Source organism: Cynocephalus volans, chromosome 4, assembly GCF_027409185.1.
Source record: "Cynocephalus volans isolate mCynVol1 chromosome 4, mCynVol1.pri, whole genome shotgun sequence".
Classification (NCBI taxonomy): domain Eukaryota; kingdom Metazoa; phylum Chordata; class Mammalia; order Dermoptera; family Cynocephalidae; genus Cynocephalus; species Cynocephalus volans.
In genome coordinates, this window is record NC_084463.1 from 159208381 (window position 1) to 159229742 (window position 21362).

The 21362-nt window shown below is 50.1% G+C and overlaps 2 protein-coding genes across 4 annotated transcripts in view; one reads left to right on the forward strand and one right to left on the reverse strand.

The window, feature by feature from the left end:
- Positions 1–9230, forward strand: part of RTN3 (reticulon 3) — a 56654-nt gene extending 47424 nt beyond the window's left edge. For all 3 annotated transcript variants that reach the window (XM_063093525.1, XM_063093526.1, XM_063093527.1), the window contains 6 exons: positions 1864–2071; positions 3956–4094; positions 4524–4593; positions 5118–5164; positions 6328–6386; positions 8269–9230. In XM_063093525.1, the coding sequence (XP_062949595.1) occupies positions 1864–2071; positions 3956–4094; positions 4524–4593; positions 5118–5164; positions 6328–6386; positions 8269–8314 (569 nt within the window). In that variant the 3' untranslated portion in view covers positions 8315–9230. The remainder of the gene's footprint in view (positions 1–1863; positions 2072–3955; positions 4095–4523; positions 4594–5117; positions 5165–6327; positions 6387–8268) is intronic.
- Positions 9231–10492: 1262 nt separating this feature from the next.
- ZFTA (zinc finger translocation associated) lies at positions 10493–19051 on the reverse strand. Its single transcript, XM_063093502.1, has 5 exons — positions 18916–19051; positions 16275–16772; positions 15321–15695; positions 14494–15048; positions 10493–14285 (listed from the first exon to the last, which is right to left on the reverse strand). The coding sequence occupies exons 1-5, from the start codon at positions 19049–19051 to the stop codon at positions 13828–13830; spliced, it is 2022 nt and encodes a 673-aa protein (XP_062949572.1). The 3' UTR covers positions 10493–13827.
- Between the last annotated feature and the right edge of the window lie 2311 nt (positions 19052–21362).

The following is a 21362-nucleotide window of genomic DNA, read 5'->3' on the forward strand; positions in this document are numbered from 1 at the left end:
TGATATTTTTGAAAGAATGCAGGCCAGTTGTTTTGTAGAACATTTGTCAAGCTGGGTTTGTCTGGTGTTTTCTTATTAGATTCAGGCTATATGTTTTTGGGCAGGAGTACCACAGAAGTGATGTCGTGTCTTTCTCAGTGCTGTACATCCAGAGGCACCGGTATCAGTCGTTCCACTGCTGGTGATATTGGTCCTCTAAGCACTCTGTGTTGAAATGTTCTTGTAGTCATATGAACTCTGGCATGTATGTACTTGGACTCTGACTGTAGGAATTTTCCTGCTAAGTATTCGCTCTCTCAAGTAGGCAGCATTCTGTTCCATCTCTCTGTTCAGAAAGATAAGCCTGAGTTGCCTCCCAGTTCTCTCTCTCTTTTGCAACATCATTATCTGAGACTCATGCTTCCCATCAGGAACCATAATACCTCTTTTATTAAGTCACATCCCCTAGCCAGGATGTCTAAACCAATGATTATTTCTTCCATTCCGTCAGCATATTTTTAGTGTTTTCTTGGTTTAAAGTTAGGTTCTTTGGCTCTAGCAAAGTTAAGCTTCGGAGCAGTGGTTTCAGAGGAGAGTTTTATAGCTGAATATGGGAAGACTTAGGTGCCATCGGGTCAGTTTGAATCAGACTCAGGTTCGTTTTATCCCAAATCACAGTTTTTCAGGCTAACCTTATTTTGATTACAGTTAAAATTTGAGTGTTTGCTGCATGTCATTTACAGTGCTAAACACTCTGTGTGTGGTAGCTTTATGTATTCCTTAAAACAACTCTAGAAAGTAGATGCTGTTTTCTTTGGTTTACAGATGAGGAAATGGAGGCTTTAAAAGGTTAAAATAATATGGTTGGGAATTACCAGAACTCACACTCATGTCTCTCCAACTCCAAAGCCCTTCTCCTCTCCTTTGTAAGTAAAGAGTAGCTGGGAGGAAAGTCAGGACGGGGCTGCAAGTGTTGAAGTTAGCCTTCAAAGACTGAAATGCAAACAGTAGTGTCATTGCTAGATTGCAGGTAATTGTCAGCAGCTGCCATCCAGAATTGTGTTGTTTTGTTTTTTAAAAGGCTAGCCAAGTGCAGCAGTGGGAGTGGAGAAGGAACAAAGAAATCTGTAACTGGTTGTAATCAATTAGTTTTTAACACCACTGCACTCGGACCAACCCCTCCAGAGTTTTGGAGGTGTCTTTAAGGAGAAGAACTTAGATTTTTCTAGTTTGGATGTCCCCAACCGTAAGACCCAGTTGCCTGGGATCGTCCTGGTTATACCATTTCCTGACCGTTATTAATAGTGCCTTACTCACTTTTAAAAGTATTGTGGTTTGGATAATTATATGGCCCACCATCCATAATCCTTCCTGAGTTATCTTCAGATTAACATAGAGACTGGTGTTTCATTGTAACTAGCACTAATAGAAGTTGGTCTGTTTTTATTCACTTTCTTTGCTACCATGCCAATTTATACATTTCAAGTTAGCTTTGGTTTTACAGTCTGTTGACCCAACTAATTTAAAGGCATGGTTTGCTTAAGTTAGCAAGATTTTCCACACTTGCTCTATCATCCTTTCTGCCAAAATATTTAAGGTAAATGACACTTTACCCCTGTGTACTTTGGTAGCTGAAATAAGCTCATAAGTTTTTATAAACCTATTCTGAAACCTAATCAGTATAGCAGAGGAACCTTTTGCAGCATGAATCATCACCCCTAGCATAATTTGGTTTTCACTTATCAGATTATCTTAAAGTGGGGTGTACCTGTATTTGCGTACTAGTGTGATGCTGCATAGGTGTGCATAACACAGCCAGAGAGTAGTCCTAGGCTTGTGGCTTGTGGGTGTTCTTAAATTTTATATTCTCTTCTCTTTTGGCAGTGCATGATCTGATTTTCTGGAGAGATGTGAAGAAGACTGGGTTTGTCTTCGGCACAACGCTGATCATGCTACTTTCCCTGGCCGCTTTCAGTGTCATCAGTGTGGTTTCTTACCTCATCCTGGCTCTTCTCTCTGTCACCATCAGCTTCAGGGTCTACAAGTCTGTCATCCAAGCTGTACAGAAGTCAGAAGAAGGCCATCCATTCAAGTGAGTTGAAGTACCATAAGTAACATTCTACTTGTGATTTTAGTGAAGGGGTTCTCTAGGGCTGATCAGGTGTAAAAATCAAACCTCACTAAAAATCAAGATTTATGGAGCATGATGAAGCTTGATTGGTGGCATGAACCATCAACTAGAGGCCTTGAGATCACCTTAAGAAGTGGCAAAGTTAGGAACCAAGAACTTTTCGACAAACTAAAGGCTCATACTTCAAGACCAAAGAGGATTCTCTAAATTCCTGAGCAGGGTAGGGAAAGCAGAACACCTACAGCAGTACTCAGATGGGGTCCCAAGTACATGTTTAAGCCCCCCCTTGAAATGCTAGGCTTGAGGCTGTGCTCTTGATGATATCAAAACTCACTGTGTTTGCTCATGGTTTTATTACTGATTTCCCTTCCTATCTCTCCTTTAGTTTTCTCAATACCAGAGGCAAGTCTTAATGAAATCAGTACGTCATGTATTTCTAGGATCCAATTTCTAGCTTTTCTGGTTGTGCTATAACTTTAACAGATGTTTTCTTCACACTTTTCCTCTTGAAAATCAGAGTCTGCAAAAAATTTGTACTTTAACATTAGCAAATGATAAGTTTTTTAAAAGCCCTTTTTCAAAGAAAAAGAGACCCTGCTGTGACTACACATAATAGGTATCTATCTGGAGCTCTGGTTGTTGTATTTTGGTGAAAATAGAAGGAATAATTTCAACTATCTGTGGCATTAAAAAATGTATTGCAAATTAGTTTTAACAAACTAATAGTTTTTGAATGAATAAGAAAGTAAATTTTACTGTCTTGCAACAAGCTCAGGAGTCTAATGGGTTTTTTTTCCTCTTTTGCATGACACTATTGTGGATTTATTCGATGTTTTGTTAAGTTGTATTAATTACAACATCTAGTTTTTATAAGTTTATATTTGGTAGTAAATATTTTCTTAATAAATAGGAAGGAGAAACATGCCTATCATTTTTCTGTTTTCCCCACAAGACTGTAGGCTTCTTAAGGAAAAAGAAGTCTTATCTTTCCTGATATCCCAGCACATAGCAGAGTGTCTGTGTATGCAGAAGGCACTCAGCAAATACTGTTACACATGGTTACATCTCAATTCTGGGAACAGAACCCAGATCTTTCTGTCTTCTGCAGTTTTCAACCCTATCAAATTCAATATCTCTATCCTCCTTTTTTGTTTTATAATGCCTTCTTTACCATTCTGAAATGAAATTCATAGATAATATAATCTACAAATATAATGTCAAAAAGAGATCATAATTATAATATAAAGGGGTGATAAAATAGAAAGCCATTTATAATAAAGTAACATGTATTTTAGTCAATGTTTAATTGCTTGGACATGGCTATACCAAAAAACATAATGAAGAAGTCAGATATTTGCATCTACCTGGATAATCACCAGTACAGATGTGGTTTGCCAAAATGTTTTTTTAAAAAAAAAAAAACTCAGTAAAGTTTTAGCATAAACAAAATTCAGTTTTAGGAATTCACAATATGTTAAAAGTGTGGAAGAAAAAAGCCTTGTTTTTGTATGTTCTGGCCCATTAATTATAAGTAAATATGTTCACCTTCATGAATATCCAATAAGCTATGAGGCACTAATACTTATGCAGAATATAGGACAATTCTTTATTGTTCATGACCGTCCCACACTTTACAGTCACTTTGCAGACACTTTGCATCATCCTTGCCTCTGCCCACTAAATGACAGTAGTGTCCCCACCCCACCCCATGACAACAAAAAATGCCCCTACAGATTTCTAAAGTCCATCCTGGGAGCCAATTTCACACTCTAAAGAACTGCTATGCTAATAGAAAGTCTTCTCCTCTCATGTCAAATGTGTGACTGTTGTTTCTTCTTCTGGAAGAGCCTACCTGGATGTAGATATTACTCTGTCCTCGGAAGCCTTCCATAATTACGTGAATGCTGCCATGGTGCACATCAACAGGGCCCTGAAACTCATTATTCGTCTCTTTCTGGTGGAAGATCTGGTTGACTCCTTGAAGGTTAGTTGCTTCTGCAGCTTTTGGTGAGACTGAGAAAAAATCAGGGACTGGGTTATAATTCAGGGGAAAAACAGTACATAAGAGTTTTATCAGACAAAAATTGAACACATGCTTATTTCAGCCTGTAAAAATGGGGCTGAGTCAATACAGAGAAAAGTACTGCCTCCTGCTGGAGAACAAACATCAGAACAGGGGTGCTGTGATTGGCAGCAGTGCAGTTACAGTCTTTGGACCTAAGGGAGCTACAGAATTCTCTCACACCCCTCAGATGTATAGCACAAGTAGGGAAACCTTCATCTTGAAATCGTGTCTATGTCAGACATCACCAAATGTATGCAGACTTAATTAGCTGGAGGAAAGTGGCATCAGTCAACCTGAATTTTGTGTTGTAGTTATTTCTGCTTAACCCTCTGACTTTGGCCTCCACAGCTGGCTGTCTTCATGTGGCTGATGACCTATGTTGGTGCCGTTTTTAATGGAATCACCCTTCTGATTCTTGGTAAGGTGGCAGGGAAAATGTTTCCATGCTCTTTGAAGTAATTTGTAAGAATAAGAGTGAAAAGAATGCCCATCATGGCTCTGCTCATTCCACTTGGCCCAGCCTTTAATGTCCGGGAGACCTTGAAGTAGATACTGGAGGAACCTGTGTTTGTGATCGCAGGTCTATTAAGTGGGCCCAATTACAAGGAAATATCAAAACGGCCAGAAGTAAAGGAGATTTGTCTAGGTTTGGTTTAAATATGAGGATCTTACTTATAGAAACCATTTTTGTAATTTGGAAATTATTTGTGGTACAAAGATGGCAGCCTTTGCACCTGGAAAGGTTTTTTTTTAATACTACCCTAAATTAGCTCTCTTTATCTAATTGTCCTTAAATGGGAGCTCTAGCCAGGATTTCTCATTTTGAGGAAGATCTATGTTTCCCTATTTTTTATGATAAAAAAAGTGTGTTATTCTGAGTCTTGAGATTTTGTGACTGTCTCACATTTACACTTGCCCATGTCCCATGATTCTGTCTTACAGCCGAACTGCTCATTTTCAGCGTCCCAATTATCTATGAGAAATACAAGGTAAGCATTTGTCTGTTCTAAAGCAGATATGCCGGTTGATGTATGACTAGTTTTAGTTCATTTTTGAGGCATTGAAAGTTCAGAGGAGTCTTTTTATAATACATTTCTACAATCTAATTTTGTAAGTCAAGTGCCTATTAAAAAACTGGTAACAGTGGTTTCCTCCAAGGAGAGGAATTTGGTTATCTAGGAGAGATATGGGTAGGAGAGAGACACTTTTTATACCTTGTTGCGTGCTTTTTAATTTCTGTCACGTGGACGCATTATCTATTCAAAAATAATAAGTTGGAAAATGCTTAAATGAATAAAAGCTGAGTGTCTAAAAAATAAACTTAAACTGTAGGCTATTAAGGGAATCCATCAGTGTGAACATATGTTTGCATTGTAGAATGATGTATACAGAATATACTAGATGGTATGAGGTTATTCTTTATGGATTAAGTCATCCATCAACAGACTTTGTGGTTTTTTGGTATTAAGTGAATTCATCTTACCCAGGAGCCGAAACACATTTATAATTACAGAATATGGATTAGATATAGCTGGGCACCATGTCATGTGCCTGTAGTCCCGGCTACTTGGGAGGCTGAGGTAGGAGGATCGCTTGAGCCCAAGAGTTCTGGGCTATGCCAATCAGTTGTCTGCACTAAGTTCACCATCAATATAGTGACCTCCTAGGAGCAGGGGACCACCAGGTTGTCTAAAGAAGGATGAACCAGCCTAGGTCAGAAACAAAGCAGGTTAAAACTCCCCTGCTGATAAGTAGTGAGATCACGCCTGTGAATAGCACTCCAGCCTGGGTAACACAGTGAGACCCCATCTCTGGGGGGGGGGGGAAGTAAAGTAAAAAAGAATATAGATTAGGCACATGGTTTCTAGTATTCAGAAAATGCTGTACTCCAGTGTCTTTAAGGGAAATACCTACTAAATAAGACTTACCTCTGCAAAAGATGAGTGATTTTTATTTTAACGAAGTATGGCATAGTTTGAAGTCTAAAACCAGAAGTTTTTTTAAATACTTTAAAAAACTGGGCATTATTTTCATTTTCCATACTACTCAACAGTATTTAAAAAATGGTTAAACTAGACAGAAGAACAGTGCCTTCAAGAAAATTGTTAATCTCTGTGTTGCCACAACTGAGTATACTTTTCTTCCTTAAAAGACCCAGATTGATCACTATGTTGGCATTGCCCGGGATCAGACCAAGTCAATTGTTGAAAAGTAAGTATGTTGAGGGACCATATTTCATCATGACATGTGCTTTTCTTCCCAGTTATTTTTAGTCCCCTATTTAAAATGCTGATACAAAAGAAAGTAATTTCATCCTGAGAAAAACTTGGTTAATAGTTGTTGTGTTTTTTTTACTAGAAATTTAATTTTTAATAGAAATTATTTCACCTGCTTCTTAAAAAAAAATCCTTTGTACCTTAGATTATAAAGGATCGGTGGAATCAGGACCACTATGCCTTTTTGAACTGACTTTTAAATATTCTTAGTTGTCTCCCCACCTTCATTTTCATATGTATCAGTTAAGCCAAACTCTTCCTTCTTTCTTCACAAATGAAAATTTTATGCTCAATGGGCATTGGGTAAAGAAAAAAAATTTTTAGTAAATAAATAATTTAAGACTCAAAGCTCTTTTCTAAGATTACCAAATTCCTGTTTTATTTTTTTGACCAGTTAATATACATATATATTTTTTAAAGATGACTGGTAAGAGGATCTTAACCCTTGACTTGGTGTTGTCAGCACCACACTCTCCCAAGTGAGCTAACCGGCCATCTTTATGTATGGATCTGAACCCGTGGCCTTGGTGTTATCAGCACTGCACTCTCCCATGTGAGCCATGGGCCGGCCCTGATCAATTAATATTTAAATCAAGTAATAAAATATTGATAAATATCTTTATGACTCCCTATATCAAGAAGCTGTTTTCTTCTTTTTATTTTGAATTATCATTATTTTTTTTTTTTTTAAAGATGACTGGTAAGGGGATCTTAACCCTTGACTTGGTGTTATTAGCACCACACTCTCCCAAGTGAGCCTTGGGCCAGCCCTTATTTTGAATTATTTCTAGCAAGTACTATGAACCCAATATTTCTCATTAAAATGTTAACATTTTTTCGCAAGGTGTCATAACACCAAGGTCCAGGGTTTGGATCCCTATACCAGCCAGCTGCCAGGAAAAAAAAAAATGTTAACATTTTTAATATTTTTCAAATATTCTTTAAAAAACAAAGTATCACAAATAGTTAAATCCCCTCAAGTTCCTTTCATACCCCACATGTTAGTGCTTTTTCCAGCTTTATAAAAAGGAAAATGGGAATATAACATAACCAGACAGATCTGGCATGATGCCCAGGTCTTCACCTGCTTTTTTTGCATTTGCACTGGTGCTAAAACCAGGCAGACAATTAGCACAAATATATATCTGGTTGCTGTTTACCCCTGATTTGTGAAAGACGGTCATAGCTCGGCTACAAATTGATGTCTTGATTGCCATGTTACCTGGCTTGGGTCATTGCTGTGGGATGTGATGTGTGGAGAGTAGCCTTGATCTTGGCGATGAGTAGCCTTAATGATTTCAGAATACCTTTGTCAGAATAAAGTAGAGCTTTGGTGTCCTGTGAAGGGCTGGGAACTGTTTCCAGCTCCTATAATCATGGGAACCAGGAACCAATGACTCATGTCCTTTTTAAATGTTTCCTTGACCCTTGACTTCTGTTCCTTTTGTGGCAGTAGTGGGTGACTTAACATTTCTTTACCTGTACCTCACAGAGCCAAAGAGATGGGTTCTTGCATTGGCCAGTGTGCAGAAAGCATAGCAAGTAGGCATTATGCCCGGGCACCTCTCAGTCTTCTCTAGAACCCCAGTGAAGGACGGCAGCAGGGGGAGGGGATGGATATTTGTGGACATCTCAGGATCATCCTAGCCCAGACTCAGCTCCTGCCTCTCTTTCCATCCATCCCTGTGAAAATGGGAGAATGTTTTTCACATTGCTTCAGCAAATGCTAGGCTCTTCTAGCATCATTGTTAAAATAAAAACCTAGGACAAATGCTTATGTTTTACCCACCTTTTTTTTTTTCTTTTTTCCTTAATAGGATCCAAGCAAAACTTCCCGGAATCGCCAAAAAAAAGGCAGAATAAGCACATGGAAACCAGAAATGCAACAGTTACTAAAATACCATTTAATAGTTCTAATGTTGTTACTTGTATTATGAAGGAACATGCTCAGCGTCAGCTTGAGCCTGCATTCCAAGCTTTTTTTTTTTTTTAATTTGGTGTTTTCTCCCCTCCTTTCCCTTTACCCTCAGTATCAAGCACAAGAATTGTTGGACTAAAAGAAGAACTATCTTAGAACCCAAAAGAAAAAGAAAGAATCAAATTAATAGAATAAATCAATATCTTAGTGGTAGTAGAGCTTTTACCTGTAGCTTGAAAGGGGAAAGATTGGAGGTAAAGGAGAAAATGAAAGGTAGAACACATCTCTTGGGTCCTTCTATCCAGTTTTCAAGGATTAGTCTTACACAGCTTCCCATTATAGTTTCGCCCTTAGTTTTAAGTTAAGAAATAATGATTAACTTATGAAGAAATTATTTGGGGACAGGAATGGGATTCCTTCAAGGCCCTTGGGTTTTTTGCAGCCCTTTCATTCCATCTTCCTGCCCCACGATGTGAGCAGCTACTCCTCATCTTTCTCTCCTTCACTTAATGGTATAACTTTCAACTCTCATAATAACTTATAGGTGATAGTGAAAATTCCTGATTCCCAGAATGCCCCCTGATAAATAAGAATGGAAATAGAAAGTGAGACTGGAGAGGGAGTCAGGAGGAGCACCACTGTGGCTGCCACTCCCTCTGCCACTCATCCCCAGGAAGGAAAGGCTCTGCCCTTTGGGAAGGTGGTGTCTGTGTCATTTCTCTCAGACATCAGTGCTGAGCATTAGTTTAAGAACTCATTCCCCAATGTGCTTTCCTCCCTCTCCCCTGCCCACCTCACTTCAAGTTTAATGAATATGGTTGTTCTTTTCTTACTATGAAATAAATGTCTGTAACTGCTGTACACTGCTGTAAACTTGTTAGAGAAAAAAATAATCTGCATGTGGGCTCTTCAGTTATTGAGTTATCGTAATCCTATCTCAGTCTGTGGGGGGAACATTCTCAAGAGTTGGACTGCAGAAACACAAAAAGTCTGTTTTTTCTTTATCTTTTCCCTACTGCTTTGTTCTTCATATGCTGCATCTGTAACCTGTGCTCATCATTTTAGCCTAAGGACCAAAGCCGAGCTGGCTTGAGAGGAGATTGTGTACGTCTGTGGTTAAGAGACCACAAATTAGTGTAGGGAAGTGCATTTTGTGGTTCAAATGGAGTTCTAACTGCTTCAAGGCTAGCTTATGGGTGCATGTTGTTTTGAGGGTTCTTTTCATTTTCAGACACATAAAATGTCCTGTAATGGCCCGGGGTGCTCCCTTGGAGAGTGTTTTCCAAGAAGTTTTAGGTGAGGGTGACCAGGCAGGGCCAGATGGTTGATGGGCCTGTGTACAATTAAAAGACAACAGAACAACTGAAATTGACGTCAGGTGGAGGGCAGATGGGACTCTGATTCCCATTTGAAACTGATAAGTTTCTTCCTCCCCTTCAACATGAAAATTTAGTAAACTTGAAAGAAAAGTCATGTGTGAATTCCTTCAGGTTGTAACTCTTGGGTCCAGAGGGAATAAGCACTGGTGACTTTAAGTAAGGGCTACAATATTTGATGGTCCCTAAGTACTGCAACTCTGAAGAAAGTGGAAGGAAATTTTCTTTCCACTTTTTTTTTGAAAAATTACTTAGGAATATAGATGAGTAAAAGGCACCCTTGCCTTACTTACTTTTCTTACTTTCTTAGCCCCCTTTCCTTTTGAAATGTTTAGCTGATTATTTCATGTCATAGTAGGAAATGCATTTGCCATCGTCATCCTTTGCCCTCCCAGGAAGTCAATGCACTGATCATCTTTTTGGGCTTCCCCTCCAAAAGACCTCTTTCTGCACTGGAAGCCTCCACATCTAGCTCTTTTCTTTTGTTGCTGCTGTGTTTAGATAATTGGAGAGATGTTTGTGCCATGCAGTAATTTTTTTTTTTTTAAAGAAAAACATGTAGATGAAAAAATTACTAACGAAACTTGTGTGCGTGTCTGTGCGTGCAACATAAAAAGCAGTAGTGCCTAAGGAGCTTAAATCTTGGTCCCTGTAAAACTGCAAATTGATGTGGTATTAATAAAATAAAATAAAAAACACACATGACTGGTGTCATTCTGCTAACTTTATTCTTTATACATTGGGTAAAGTAAGAACCAAGCAAGGCTTCCACTCCCCCCATCCTCACTCCACTTTTGGGGCTTTAAAAGCGACTAATAGTTGATACTGGTAAGGATTCCCAAGATTGCAGAATTTCCATAATAGAGCACAGCTGTGCGTTTGGTGTCTGAAAAAAATGAGAGACCCTCTAAGAGGTGATCTTAAGAGAAAGATGAGGAGTGGAAGGGGCCGGAGGGGTCTGTTCTCCAAGTTCAGCCTCCCACCAACCTGGGAGGGTTCCCTGCCTGCAACATGAAGCAGCCTATAAATCACACACAGCCACAATGCACTTAAATTGAGGCAGTCACCATAGAAAATGGGAACTAAATACATCAGGTCTTTGCTGAAAGAACTTGTCACCACTGATTTGCTCTTCTTCCATAACTAAGGCTGCTGTGACCCTTAAAACTGGATTTAAAAATTTTATTCAACATACCTCTTAGAAAACTTAGGGTGAAATATTTTTTAAATGACTGATGCAAACTTCACAAATACGCATACAAATGTTTGAATAGTGTCACTAAGTAACATGGTATATAAATATGTATTCAGAATAACATTTACATATTGGCAATAATAGCAAGCATATCATTAACCAAAAAAAAAAAAAGATCATGAAGAAACTTCACCTGTTCATGTTGGAATCCCAAGGTGAGACAGAGGCACACCTAGGGATGAGGACCAGCTAACCCCTGACTTCTACCTGTTAGGTCATAGCTACAGTCAAGGTAGGAATCACTACCGCCTGCCTTCCCAGATCACTGACACTCAGAACTTCAACTGCATCAGATCACAAAAAGGCTTATCAAAACGGATTGTTGGGCCCCATCCCAGTTCAGTAAGCCTGTGCTGGGGCCTAAGAATTCATATTTCTAGAAAGTTCCTAAGGTGATGCTGCTGGCCTGGGGCCACACTTAGAACCACTGGTGGTGGAGGGGTGCTGTCTCTCAAAGAAGACATCCACTCCTGTCCTAAGCCTCTCCCTGCCTATGCCGGGGGCGGGGGGGGGGGAACCATTCCTAACCTGCTCTCTGCCCTGACTTACCTGAACTTCGGCAGTGGGCTTGGACGATTATAATCAGTTGCCCCAATTTGCCTACTGTTTTTGAGTGGGCAGAGTAGAAAAAGTGGTAGAATACTCATTCTGGATCTGAAAACAACAGGCATGAAGGAAAGTAAAAGAATGGCAGTGCCCAGCCTGGTGCCATCCATAATCTCTGTTCTCAAGTTTTTAATACTGTCTCAAAAACCTTAAGAGGTCCAAAATTGCTGGGAATTCACTTTTCAGTCAATTGACAGCCCATTCAGTATCTTCCCGAATCCTTGGTGGCCTTGACAACAAAACACAATGCTGAGCCTTCCCTGCTGGACAGGTCTTGGGCCAGGCCTGGTCACCCCAGTTCTGATGGGGAAGACTGCTGCCTGCACCTTTCAGCTGAGGCCTGCAGTGGTAAGAACTGCCCTACAGAATTCAGCATACTCATCCCAAGGAAGCATGCAGTTCTTTGCCACCCCCAGGAGTCACGATTGCACCATGATGGCCTGCAGTGCCCAGCACATGCCATCCCTTGGCAGGCAGGCCTCACAGGGAAAGAAATTTTAATAACTTATAAATTAGGAGGCAGGGTGGTATAGTGCAAAGAATACTGAACTGGGAATTCAGATCTTTATTCTAGTTCTTGTACTGTTCCTACATGACTGCAATAATTTCAGTTTCTGGGATTCATTTTACCTATGGGGGCATACTAGTGGTCTCCAGGGTCCCTTCCAACTCTGACAATTTTGAATTATATAAAAATGCTATAAAACCCATGGTATAAAATCCAATTCCCAAACAGGAAGAGTCAAGGCGTCTGGGCCTGAGGCACTTGAACCTTGGGCTCTGGCCTGGGGGAGAAGGGATGAGAGGAGCTACCTGTTTGCCCTCTGCTTTTCCGCATACCCAGGCAGCCGGCCCCATCTACCAGTGCCCCTCACCCTCCAGACTCAGCCCTCAAGTCCCACCCGCTGACCTCCCCACCCTAAGACCAAGAGAACTGTCCCTGCAGTGGCCTCGCTTTGTGAAGAGCAGACATTGGCGCCCAGAGGGTCATACACGGGATGTCTCGGGTCCCATCCCCGCCTCTGTCCTAGCTCCTTCAACCTTTCGGTCCTTGCTCCACCACCTCACAGCTTATCTCTGACACACGCAAAATAAATAAGACATTTGCACATAAGGGTGATTGGGTCAGCTCTCTCCCCGCCCCTCCCCCTTCGTATAAAAGCATTAAATACAGTTTCAAAATAAAATACAAAGAGCAAAAAAGGGCCTGGTCTCGGGACCACCTGTTCTCCACAGGAGAATCAATCTACACATCCCTCTCGGACCTGCCTGGGAGATCGCGGAACCCCTTCCCCGCCCCACAGGGCCTGGCGCTGAGCTGCTTCGGGGAAGAAGAGGGAGGCCGAGGTCCGGCCCCAGGCCCTGGGGGCCGGGAACGGGTGGCGCGTCCACCGCGGACAAAGGGGGATGGGAAGGGAGTGGGAATATATCGCCAAGAGCCGGGACCGCCAGTGCCCCGGGCTCGGACGGACCTGGCGCTGGAGCAAGAGCGCCTAACTCTGAGTTTAAGGGTAAACGGAGGCCCTCGGGGCAGGAGAGGAGCAAAGGAAAAAGTGCTGATCCCTTTCCACGGTCTCTGTCCGGGCGGTCGTGACAGCGGCCCGGGAGGCGGGAGGCGGGCACGGCTGGCCCAGCCCCGGCCCCGCTCCGCCCCGGCGGGCTCCCGAGCCCCGCGGCCCCGCCCCCCGCTGCAGGCCCCAGTCCGCAGCCCGGGCCTCCGAGAGGCCGAGAATACCAATTACGAAAAGGCAGGCAGCCATCCCCGGGCCGGGAGCCGTGCCTGCGGCGTGCAAGGCTGCAGAGAACCGGGCCCCCGGCCAGGACAAGGGGCGGCGCGCCCCTCCTTCGGCCCTAATACTGACTAACGGCGCCCCCATCCCGGCCTGGCAGGGGGCCGCCTCGCGGGGTGCGGCCGGGCGCGGGCTGGGGCTGGGAGCGCTCGGTGCTAACACCCGGGGGCCGCTGCGGCTCCTCGGAAAACGTGGGCCCTGCAGGGGGAGGGCCAGGGCTCCGAGCCCGGGAGGTGGGTGCGCTCCCTGCAGCTCAGCGACCAGCTGGCTCACGGACCTAGGGAACACCGAGCGACCCCAGTCTCCGCCCCGCCCGGCCAGCGGGGGACGCGGCAGCGCGGGGGCCGCTCGCAGCCGGCGCGAGGGCCTCCCAGCCGCACGGCCGGGTCAAACACAAGGCGGAGCCGCCCCCAGCCCGGCCGGCGAGTCCGCTACGCCCGGCATACGGCTCCCGGCTTGAGGTCCGCGCCGCCGTCGCGCGGCGCCGGGGCGGACGCCCCGAAGCCCTCGTGGCCGTAGCAGCGCAGCGCCGCCTCCTCGTAGGCCTCCAGGATGGTCTGACGCTCCTCGGGCGTGAAGTCCATGGAGAAGGGGTGCACCTGCAGGATGTGCCGCTTGATGGTGCTCACCTTGAGCGTGGCCAGCGCGCCCCCGCACACCATGCACACCAGGCCGCGCCGGCTGCCGTCGTAGTCCATCAGGTACTCGCCCCGCCAGCGCGGCTGGTAGTTCCGCCGCTGCTCCCGGCTGCGGGGCGGCGGCGGGGGCGGCGGCGGCGGCGGCGGCAGGGGCGGGAAGGCGAGTCCCCCGGGCTCCTGGCCGTCCTCTTCGTCCTCCTCCTCATCGCCGGGCCTCTCCAGAGGAGCCCCCGGGGACAGCGGGACGTCGCCTAGGGAGGGACAAAGGGCCGCATTGGAGCCGGCGGGCGGAAGCAAGCAGGGTCCTGCGTTTTACCTCCAGCGCCCCCAGCTTTGCCCTCGTGTCCCAGCCTCCCGCGCTCACCGCCCCCTTCCACCCGGCCGTGCCCAAGCCTGGCTCCCCGCCTGGCCGGCCCTGCCGCTGTCCCTGTCCACCTGCGCGGGCCCTGACCGGCTCACCCCACCGCTCCTCCTCCGCCTGCTCTGGCTCCTCCTCCTCGTCCCCTCCCCCCTCTTCGGAGGCTGCGGCTGGGCTGGGGGCGGCAGGGCCCCGGCGGGACTCTGGGCAGGGCAGCCCCAGGGCCAGCAGGTGGGCGGCCTTGTCGCTCCACTCGTGGGCGAAGAGGGCCTTGACAGGCCCGCCGAGGCGCGTGGAGCCCGGGTGGCGCTGGCGGATGTGCCGTTTGACGGTGCTCAGCTCGAGCGAGGCCAGCGCGCCCCCGCACACCAGGCACAGCAGGCCGCGCCGGCCGCCGTCCAGCTCCATGAGGTACTCCAGCCGCCAGCGCTCCTGGGACTGGCGGGGGCGGTCGCGGCCCCGCGGCGACCGGCCAGGGACCCCCGCCCTCTCGCCCTGCTCCAGCTCCTCCTCCTCTGCGGGCCCGGGCCTCTCAGGGACCCAGCCAGCCTCTTCCTTTACGTCTGGGGGGCTGAGATCCTGAGAGGAGGGGGCTCCAGCAGCGGGGGCCGAGTCCCGGCTCTTTGTGGTCAGGTCCTGGGGGACGAGGTCATCGTCTGTTGGGGAAGGGGTGAGGGAGAGGGGCTCAGCCTGCTGGCTGGGTTGCCCTTACCCAGCAGAGGGCCTCCATCCTTGCTCCTCACCCCAGCCCCAAGCTAGAGGCCCTGGTGGGTGGGTGTGGGGGGTGGGCGTGTGTGTAGATGGGTGGGAGGGGGTGAGCTCCTGGCCTCAGTCCTCAACCAGGAGTCCCTGCCTCCCGGTTTTGGCCGCAGACCCCGCTTGGCAGCCCTAACATGAGGGGGTCTCAGCCCTGGGACAGGCCTCGCACCTGGTGGGGACTGGGTGAGCTCAGGCTGGCCGCCCCAGGCCTGCAGCAGGGCACTGCGCTGGGGGCCACTGAGCCCCAGGGAGCTGGGGTGCACCTCCAGCACGTGGGCACGGATGTCGTCCAGGTGCAGGCTTGGCAGTGCCCGGCCACAGGCCATGCACACCAGCCGGTTCCCCCGTGGGTCATAGTCCATGAGACACTCGGCCCGGAACCAATTCTGCAGGGACTCCTTCAGCCTCCGCTCCAGGCGCCGGGCCCCCAGCCCCCTGCTGCCCCCGGCCCTCCGGGAGGCTGAGAGGCACCGACGCCGAGCCCGGGGTGCCACTGGGCCCCCTCTCCGCTGGCGCCGGCAGCCCCCACCAGCTGGGACTTTGCCTGAAAGGATTGGAGGGAAGGAACTGAGACGCTGGCCCTCTCAGGGAGCCCCCCACCCCCACCACAGTCTGGCCCTCCAGAAGTTTCTCACACTTGGTTCTCTAACTCTGAGGCCCAGGCCTAATCTTTACCCTTCTCTTCCTCTCTGCTCACGTTTTAACCCACCTCCCTAATCCTCCTGCACACACACTCTAAGCCCACCCGCTTCTACCCTAGACCAGAGTCTAGCCCCGTCCCTGGACTTCACTGTCAGCGGTTCCTTTCCAGCACCCTCCCGTTTCCTCACCTACCTCAGCCTGGCCTCCCCCTCCGAGTCCTTCCCCTGCCTGTTCCCCCAACCTCAACTCTCCTTGGTCCTTCTAAAACCACAGAATGTCAAGGCTGTCAGAGACACTGGAGACCCCACACACACACCCCACCATCCCTCCCCCACTATTGTGCAATAAGAGCAATAAAAAGACCCCACCCAGAGACGGAGCAGTGACCTACTCAAGAAAATCAGCTAGTAGAGAAGCCAGGGCTGTCCCCACTGGGCCCCCCAGGCTACCTGGGCCCCTGCCTCTCCATGTCCTGCATTACCTGGGCCCTTGGGCGGGCAAGCTTGGAGGCTAGCCCCCTCCTCCTCCTCTTCTTCATCCTCCTCCTCCTCCTCCTCAGCCCCCTGGGGCCCCAGGCCCTCAGCCTCTCCACAGGCCCCCAGCCCCAGGTGGGCATCCCAGCTGTTGCTGATGACTTCCTTCTCCCGGGGACTCCAATGCAGAGAGTAGGGATGCTTCTGGCGGATGTGCCGCTTGATGGTGCTGAGCTTGAGGGTAGCCAGGGAGCTGCCGCACACCATGCACACCATGCCATGCCGGGCAGGGTTGAAGTCCATCAGATACTCCAGCCGCCAGTGGTCGTGGTAGTAGCGCCGGTGGTCTCGGCCAGGGATGCGGCTCTTTCCAGGCCTCGAGGCCCGGGCCTCACAGTGGTCTGAGTATTTCCTGCCTGAAGATGCTGGTCCCCTGGCCCTGGAGGAGGGCAGGGGGGCACTCCCCCAGGACCCCAAGGCACCCCCTTCCAGCTGAAGATCTTGCCCTGAAGAAGGGGAAAGGGAGACAATTTTTCAATCTCCAACTTCCAGGGAAAGAACCCAGGGCTTTGATTTTGAAGCCTGAGAAAGGGAGGGGGTGTTCAGGGGCAGGAAAGGGATGCAACAGCAATAAAAGGGACGTGGGAGAAGCACGGAGTCGAAACACTGGCCCTTTCCAAAGAGCAAGGACCCTTTAACAGAGGATCAAGAACAAAAGGATGCAGACGATGCAGGGCCCTGCACGCAAACTGGCTCTGGCTTTTTAAAAAATAAGGTGAAGGCCAAGGAGGCAGCGGGTTCTGCAGGGATAAAGCCAGGAGAGCAGCAGGCTGGGGCGGTTACAGACGGAGCAGGGCAGGCAGTGGGGCGAGAAGAACAAAGGGGGCATCTGTCTGTATCCAGGGCTGCACACAGGACCCACCCGCCCAGGGCCCCAGCCAGGAGGGCCCCACCCAAAGGTCTTCTCCCTTTTTCCAATAATGCTTCCTGAGAGTCCCATTTTAGGGATGGGCTAAATATTGTCAGTTCCCCAAATATACGCTCCATGGGAGGGATCCCCAAGACAACGCTGTCAGCACCTACAGGAAAGGAATTTCTCTGGCCTGGACTTCCCCAGAGTCTGGGAGAGCCAATGACCCTGAAAATGGATGGCAGGAGGGCCACCAGAGTGGTCACTGAAGATACTGCGGCAGGGAGTGGCCACCACCCATTGGAGCTCATTAAGTCTTTCAGGGGATTTATTTTTTGCTCTGGCTGAGAGCCTGCCACTGCCCAGCAATCAGAAGGGCGGGCACTGGAGAGGCCCCACTAACCCAGTGGTGTTCCCTTTGCCAAACAGACAGACACCAGAGCAGTCCCCCACCCTCCCTCCAGTTCTAACACTCTTTTATTTAGAAAATGGTCTCCTGGCCACATAGCCTGAACAGGCAGGTTCTGGTCACTCTCCCAGTAGAAAAGCCCAGGGTTGGAGAAACAAAAGACAGTATCAGAGAGTGCTCCTGTCACCATTGTGAGTTTTTGTGTTTTTAGTTTCTGGTTTTTTAAGTAGATTCATAGAAAAAGCACTGGCTTCAGAGTCAGAGACTTGGGTTCAAGTTCTGGCTTCACTGATAACTTGCTCTGTGACCTTTGGTAGGTCCTGTCTGCTATCTGGGCCTAAGCCTCTTTGTCTGCAAAGGCACTGGATCGCTAGCTGGTGTCTAAGCATCCTTCCAGCGCCAGATCCATGCTAGTCCAAGGTGGATTGGCCCTTTAAGAGCCTAAAAAAGGGGAGGAGCTGAGATTCTTCAAAAACAAAAGGGGATGGGGAGTTTCTGGGAGGGAAGGGACTGAGAAATTGGGGCAGTGTCTCCCAAGCCTGGACGGATGTTAAGCGTTGACCCTGCAGCAGGGTCATGAGGAAACAGCCTCCTTTGGGAGCGAAGACTGGCTGGACCCGCTATAGCTGACAAACTGGGGCCAAAAACAAAAACAAAAAAATCTGGAAAAGGAAGATAACGCGCGGGCAGGAGGGGGTGTCTGCCTTTGTGGGCGAACCCATCTTTTCAAAAACTGCCCGCGGTGGGGGTAGGTGATGGTGGGCCCCCGGGCGCAAGCTGTGTGGTCTTTCCTAGGGAGAACGTGGGGGAAAGAAAAAGGATTCCTGCCCTTTTCCAACAAGGCCACAAGGAGAGAGGGGAAGCCCGATCTAAAACAGCGGAATTCCGAGCTCGGTCCCTACGGGGAAAAGCTCTCGAAAGGGATCCGGGGTCTGGGCGGACTTTCCAGAGACAGCGGGATAAGGGAGACCACCTAGGAGCCTAAGAGAGAAAGGGGTGGGGGCCGCGTCTACCAGCCTAGAACCCCGTGGCGCCCAGTCCTTTGGGGCCCCTCCGGCCTGGCCCCCAAGGCGGGGCGCCGTGGGCGGCCGCGGGGCCCTTTAAGGGGGAGGGGATCCGCCCGAGCCCCACAGGCCAACCCCTGGAGCTGGGCGGGGGGCTCCCCCGCTGGCCCTGCAGCCGCGATCCGCGCCCGCCAGGTGGCGCCCCCGGCCGCCCTGCCCGTGCCCCCCCTTTGTTCGGCGGCGGAGAGGGGCCCGGAGCCCGGAGCCGCAGCCCTCCCCTCCCCCACGCCGGGGCCCCCGCCCGGGCCACCGGCCCCAGCTCTTACCGCCGTCGTCGTCCTCGGGCTCCGCGCCGCAGCTCGATCCGGCGGGCGGCAGCCGTCGGCCCCGTGCCGAGGCCACTGCTGGCCCGGGGCCGCCCCTGCCGCCGCTCCGGCTCCGGTGGTCCCCGCCGGGCTCCATGCGCTGCGCTGCGGAGCGGGGCCCCGGGGCGGCGGGCCGCGGGGCCGCGGGGTCGGCGGCGGCCCGCGCGGGGCGCTCTGTGCGCGGGGCCCCGGGGCGCGGGGCGCATGCACGGCGCGGCCGGCCGCACGGACGGCTGGCTGCTCGCTCGGCGGCGCGGGCTGGACCGGGGTGGGGATTCCTGTCTGGGGCCCCTGGGGCTCCTTTAAGGGCTCCTGGGTAAATTTAAAGGGGCCGCGCGCTATTTCCTCCTGCCAGCTCGCGGGGGGCTGGGGGAGAAAGGCGGGAGGCGACGTGCCCGGCCGAGGTTCTGCAGCCGTCGCCCTCTCCGGACGCGAGGAGCACGGACCTCGCGGGTCCGCACCGCGGCTCCGGGGCTCGGCTCCCGAAGGATCACCGAGGTGGCGAGGGGCGCCCGCGTCCTCCGAGACGCGCTTCCACCCAGGCTCGGCCCGCAGCCACCGCCCCCTCGGGGCATCTCAGCGCCGGGCTCCCCGCACCCGCGCGGGCAGGAGACCGCCTGATGGCGGGGCCAGGGTCCCTGCCAGGGGTGGCCTCCTTCCGCGCGAGCTCGGCGCGGGCCCCGGAGCGGACGCGACTGGCAGGGGCCCCAGTTGTCTGAGGCCCCGCCGAGAGGGTGGAGCCGCGGGGGTGGCCGCGTCCCCTCCCGCGGGAGCCGCCCGGGAGCGCTGGGAGCGCCGGCTTCTCATGGGGGCGCAGAAGGGCGAGGCTCCCAGAGCCGGCCGGGGAGGGGGACGGTGGCCGCGGCGACTCAGGCCGTGGAGAGGGGGCGCCCAGGAGACCCGCGGAGATCTGGCTGCGCCGGGGCCCGACCCTGCAGGGCAGAAGTGGCCCCAGGGTGGAAGCCGGCAGGAGAGGGCGTGCGCGGCCGTGACTCAGGCTCCTGTCCCCGCAGTCCTGCGGGTGCCTGACGAGGCCCCTCCGCCCCGCCCCAGGAGGTGAAGGAGGCTGGCCCCCTGCAGGGTGTGGGGCTGGGGACGCGCATCACCACGGATGGGATGCGCTGGGGCGGGCCCTCGCCGCGGGTCCAGGGGCGCCTCCCGGCTCCCAGCTCCCGGGAAGCGGAGAGAAGGGACCCCGAGCAGCAGCCGGGGACGCGGCAGCCGGGGTCCTCCCGGGAGCATCGACTGGAGGAGCAGGTGCTTGGCTTTGCCTGTGGTTGGTCGCCCACAACAAAGGCGATTCCTGGAGCTCCAAATTGCAGGGTGCGGGAGGCTGTGCAGGGTCTTATTATCCAGAGCTGGGTTTTATTCTCCCCGGTGGGGAGGTACCCAGCAGTCGGTTAAAGAAGTCACCGTGGGCGGATTCATTCGCTCAACGGCTTAGACGCTGGACACATAGCATGGACGGGACAGACAAGGCTGATACCGTCTGTGACTTAACAGGCACCCACGGCTTATAAAGAGGAAACCATTCCAACCCTTGGGGAGCCATGGGAAATACTAAATGACTGTGAACACAGGAATTCTGTCCCTGAAGTGTTTGTGGGGCGGGAACAGGAACTAAGATTTCTTAAGTGCCTCGAGGGCTCTTCATTCATCGTCCCCACATCACCTTGAACAGTGGCCGTCCCACAGCTCTGCTCTCTCCATCGCCAGCCCCGCTTCCTCTCATCCACTCGGGGGCAGGGGCTCTGGTGTTAATGGGGTGCCAGATGCACTCACCAAATGGGGGATTTATTCATTCATTGTGTCTCTCACCCGTGCCAGACCCAGGGACGCACGGGAAAATACGACACGGTCCTGGCCCTCGTATGCTTCTAAGTATGGTTTAAAAAAAAAAAAAAAAAAAATGTCTAAAGGACCTTAATGACCTAAAATGAGACAAGCCCTGTTCCTCTAGGGCAAAGGGGCCTTGTACTTTTTTTATTTTATTTTTTTTTTTTTTTGGCGGCTGGCATGGGGATCCCAGCCCTTCACCTTGATGTTATAACTCTCACTCTAACCAATGAAGCCCTTAGTTTCAATCGGCCAGCCCTTAGTTTTCTAATTACAAAGGTAACCCAAAATAATAATATTAATAAATAAATAATCTTAAAGAAAGGTAACCCATGCTTGGGGCCAGCCACTGTGAGAAGCTGTGGTGTCTGTCCTTCCAGTTCTATATATATAAATAGGATAATTTTGTTTATTACCAAAACAAAGGTATGAAAGCCACTCAGAGACATTTTTAACAACCTCTGGCCCTCTCCTTGCCCACATCTGCACAGCCTCAGGAATGGCTCCAAGCTGTGCAGTTCCGGAGCATTTTCCCACTCAACCCTTGATCCTCACAGCAACCCTGTGAAGCT